The 4,044-nt window shown below is 37.6% G+C and overlaps 1 protein-coding gene across 1 annotated transcript; it reads left to right on the top strand.

Moving 5' to 3' along the window:
• Positions 1-274: 274 nt before the first annotated feature.
• Positions 275-1,714, top strand: LOC150027172 (uncharacterized). Its single transcript, XM_090303842.1, has 4 exons — positions 275-539; positions 660-955; positions 1,069-1,495; positions 1,602-1,714. Exons 1-4 carry the CDS (start codon positions 275-277, stop codon positions 1,712-1,714), a joined length of 1,101 nt encoding a protein of 366 aa, XP_090159968.1.
• Positions 1,715-4,044: the final 2,330 nt, after the last annotated feature.

The raw sequence follows: 4,044 nt of genomic DNA, 5'->3' as shown, positions 1-4,044 counted from the left end.
ATTAGAGGATGCATGGAATCAGCTACTGTATCAGTACTAGTGAATGGGAGTCCTACGGAGGAATTTAGGCCATAAAGAGGGTTGAGACAGGGAAACCTGTTAGCACCCTTTCTCTTTATTTTGGTGGTTGAAGGCTTGGCTGAACTAGTAAGTCAAGCTCTAAAAGCCAATCTTCTGTCTGGGGTCAAGATTGGAAGTAAGGAGGTTGAGGTCAGTTTCCTTCAAGGATGATACACTCTTCTTCTGTGAGGATTCCTGGAGTAATGTGATCATTATGAACACTATCTTAAGGGGTTTTGAGCTAGCTTTAGGTTTGAAAATCAACTTTCACAAGTCAAAGCTAGCTGGAATCAATGTTCAAAATTATGAGCTCAGCTGCTACTCAAAGATCCTGAATTTTGGATTGATGAGCAACCCGTTCAAATACTTGGGTCTAGAAGTAGGAGGCAACCCAAGGAAGAAATCGTTTTGGGAACCTGTTTTGAACAAACTGAAGGCTAGACTGAGTGTGTGGAAGGGGAGGTTCCTATCGTTGGCAGGTAGGAGTTGTGTAATTAAGTAAGTGCTCATAGCTATATCGCTCTTCTACCTGTCAGTGTTCAAAGCGTCGGAGTCGGTCTATAAAAGTATAAGAAGTATTCAAAGGAAATTTCTCTCAGGGTGGGGAAAGGAGAAAAGACCAATAGCATGGGTAAGCTGGGGAGACTTGTGTAAACTGAAAGAAGAGAGAGGTTTAGGGTTCAAAGACATCAGAAAGTTTAACTTTGCTCTCTTAGCCAAATGGAGATGGCGGTGTATTTCACAAGAAGTAGGGAAGTGGAAGGAGCTGCTTTTTTCAAAATATGGAGGTGAGCTAGATTGCCCTCATATTCCCGTGAAACACCAATCGTGGTGGTGGAGGGACATAATAAAGGTTTGTAGAGAGGGAGGAGGAGATGGGTGGTTTCAAGAAAAGGTACGATGGAAACTAGGGAGGGGAGACAAGGTTAGATTCTGGGAGGATGTGTGGTAGGCGAGTCAAATCTTAAAATACTGTTTCAGAGGTTGTATTCTTTGTCACTTAATCAGGAGCAAAAGGTGGAAGATGTAGGTATGTGGGAGGGATCGATTTGGCGGTGGAATCTACAGTGGAGGCAAGACAAATTCGAGTGGGAATCTCAAATGGAAGCAAATCTTATGGAATGCATAGTAAGGGTCCCTGTGAAGAGGAATATCAATGACATCCAAGTATGGGGAGACGGGGAACTTGAGAAATATACAGTTAACTCAGCATATGAATGCCTAGCCAAGCAAATGAGAGGTACCCGTCATGTTGCTTTTGAGATTCTCTGGAAAGATAAAGCATTCCCTAATGTGGTGACTGCAGCTTGGAGAGCTCTTATAGATAGAATTCCAACAAGGGTGGGGCTAAGTAGAAGAGGAGTGTTGATGCTCTCAACAATATGTGGGTTGTGTCAAATTAAGGAGGAATCATGCCAGCACTTGCTTATTGAATGTAGTATGCACAACTTTTCTGGTCTCTATGTCTCAACTGGTTGGGTATTATGTTTGTTCAACACAATGATCCAAAGACTCACTTTGTGAGCTTTCGTTGTGTTCAGGTCAGTTGCAAGCAAAATCTACTTTGGAAAGGTATATGAACAGTCGTAGTAAAGTGTATTTGGGACCAGAGAAACTCTATCCTATTCAAGCAAGGAGTAGTAGATGCAGATGAGATCTTCCAGATGGCCCAACTTAAATTAGGGTCATGGTTGAAACATAGGTCAAACTCCTTTACCTACTCCTTTGTTGATTGGACTCTTAACCTGGGTATATGTATAAAGAGTATTAAATAATAGGGTGTGAGTGGTTGAGGGGAAGGAAAAGGATGTGTTATTGTGAGCAATTTTGCATGCCAGTAGAAGGTGAAGAGGGTCTCGGATGAAGGTTCGGGGTATACAGGGGGCTGGTTAAACTTTAGACAGCGCTGGAGTGTCACGGTTCAGATGGGAAAAGTATCTTCAAAGTGTTAGACGCAGGTCTGGTTCAGTTCATTAGTACTGATAGATTGGATGAGGATGCTGTAAAAGTTGCCAAAGATGACTTGGTTATGGACTATATTTGATGGCGGGTTTGTGGTTGGTTGTAAGAGGCCAGGAAGTGAAGATAGAAGTGTACCGTCCAAGGTCTAATTAGCAACAATATCAAGTGAAGGTTTCCCTTTGAGTTAGAGGATTGTGGGCTAAGTTATGAGCCAAAAGGAGTTGTTGTTATCTAGAGTTGGGTAAATCTGTGGCAGGAGGTGCTGATTGGTTGGGATCAGACTTGTAGACGCAAGGGAGGTTAATGTGTATAGAGGTTATGGGCCTTAATCTGGAACTCTACAGAGGTTTTCTTTGACCAAGGGGTGAGGTCTTGTAAGTATAAGCAATCCTATCAGTCTTGGAGTAGGGAGTAGTATGGTGTTGGAATGGATATTGGAGCAGCAGGGACGAGTCAATTGTGCTGCGCAGACCTGAAGATTGCACCTTATTGGTCTCCAAGACTGATACTGTTGTTGAATCATACCAGAATCTATGTGGGGGTTCATTGCCACTAAAGCCATATTTACACTGTACCACATGATGAAGTCATAACCTGTATTTTTGAAGGAAGAAGTTGGAAAAAGTAGGGGTAATAAACTGGAGGTATAGTGCCAATAAGTGTGTGCTGGTGTTCTCCTGTTCAGGGCATCTTATAATGTTGTTGATGGGTGTTATGTGGCTCATTTGCTATAGTTGGGTTTGAGTCTAGCTTAAGGGATTAGGGAATGCGGTGCTATAGCCTGGTGTGCGGTGCAATGAGGAATGCTCAGCTGAGGTCTTGGGAGTGTAATGGTTGTTGTCCTCTTCAGGAGTAAAGCTTAGCATGAGCCAAAGTAGTTTGCTATGCTGGATGTTTCTTCTGGAGGGTTACATAACACCAACAACCATATCAATCATGCGCGCTATAAGCTACTAGTAGAGGGATCACTGGTTTGACACAAACATACAAGTACTTGGTACCTTGAAGGCAACAATTGCTAGTCAATTATACCGTAACAAGATTTGGAGATAAACACAACGTTAATTTAGCAGCTTTACTGTAGTTTTGCAGAAATCTTATAGTAAAACTATCATATGTTTTCTGGTTTATCTCTTCATTGTGTTGCATTTTTCATTATAACTGGTATAAGAGTTGAGATATCCCTAAAATGTCTTTTTTTAATTTAATTTTATTTTTTATTGATAAAAAAATTATTTAAATAGAATTAAATAACTACTAACTTGTTTTTGGTACTTCATTAACATTTGATGTACAACTAATTAAGTGCATAATATATTTATTCAAGATAATAATATCATGGAGGCCGAATACTACATATCACATTATTTATGACGATATATTATTTTCTCTCTTATTTTTTTGTCATTTTCGTTCTATCTCTCTTCCCCATTTTCCTTATTAGAATGACGAGAGAAAAGGACTGTTTTCAATTAATAATTATAACACATCATTCCCCATGTGAATTTGTCTTCATTTTCAGCATGCATGTGTGCATATTTAGATGCACAAGGCGTTGACCATGATCTTTCTTACATTTGTGTTATTTCTCATATTAATGCTGTGTTGAAGTTTTAGAGGATGGAAAGAAAAGTATATTTTTAAAAAAAGTAAAGTAGATTTGTGAAGAATTTATAGTAAATATAATTGAGGTAACTAAAAAAGATTAATTGTGTTATATAATGAATTATTAATATGTCTTTTATTGTATTTTATTAAGAGTGTGTAAATTTGAATAACAAATAGTTATGAAGTAATTAATTTATGTAATGCAAATAATATTTAGATAAATTTATTTAATTTTTTAATTAATTCAATATACTTAGTTTAATTTTAATAAGAATAAGTATGAATTAAATTTTGATATTAATAATTAGAAATTAATTAAGTTATAAAATTGAAAATAATATTTAAATTATTTTGTTAATATTATTTTACATGAAAAAAAAATAAAAATATTAATACGAAAATAATATTGGATTA

This window comes from Phaseolus vulgaris, chromosome 6 (genome assembly GCF_051622355.1).
Source record: "Phaseolus vulgaris cultivar YP4 chromosome 6, ASM5162235v1, whole genome shotgun sequence".
Taxonomy (NCBI): domain Eukaryota; kingdom Viridiplantae; phylum Streptophyta; class Magnoliopsida; order Fabales; family Fabaceae; genus Phaseolus; species Phaseolus vulgaris.
The sequence above is the reverse complement of the archived record's forward strand: the minus strand, read 5'-3'. Positions and strand labels throughout refer to the sequence as shown.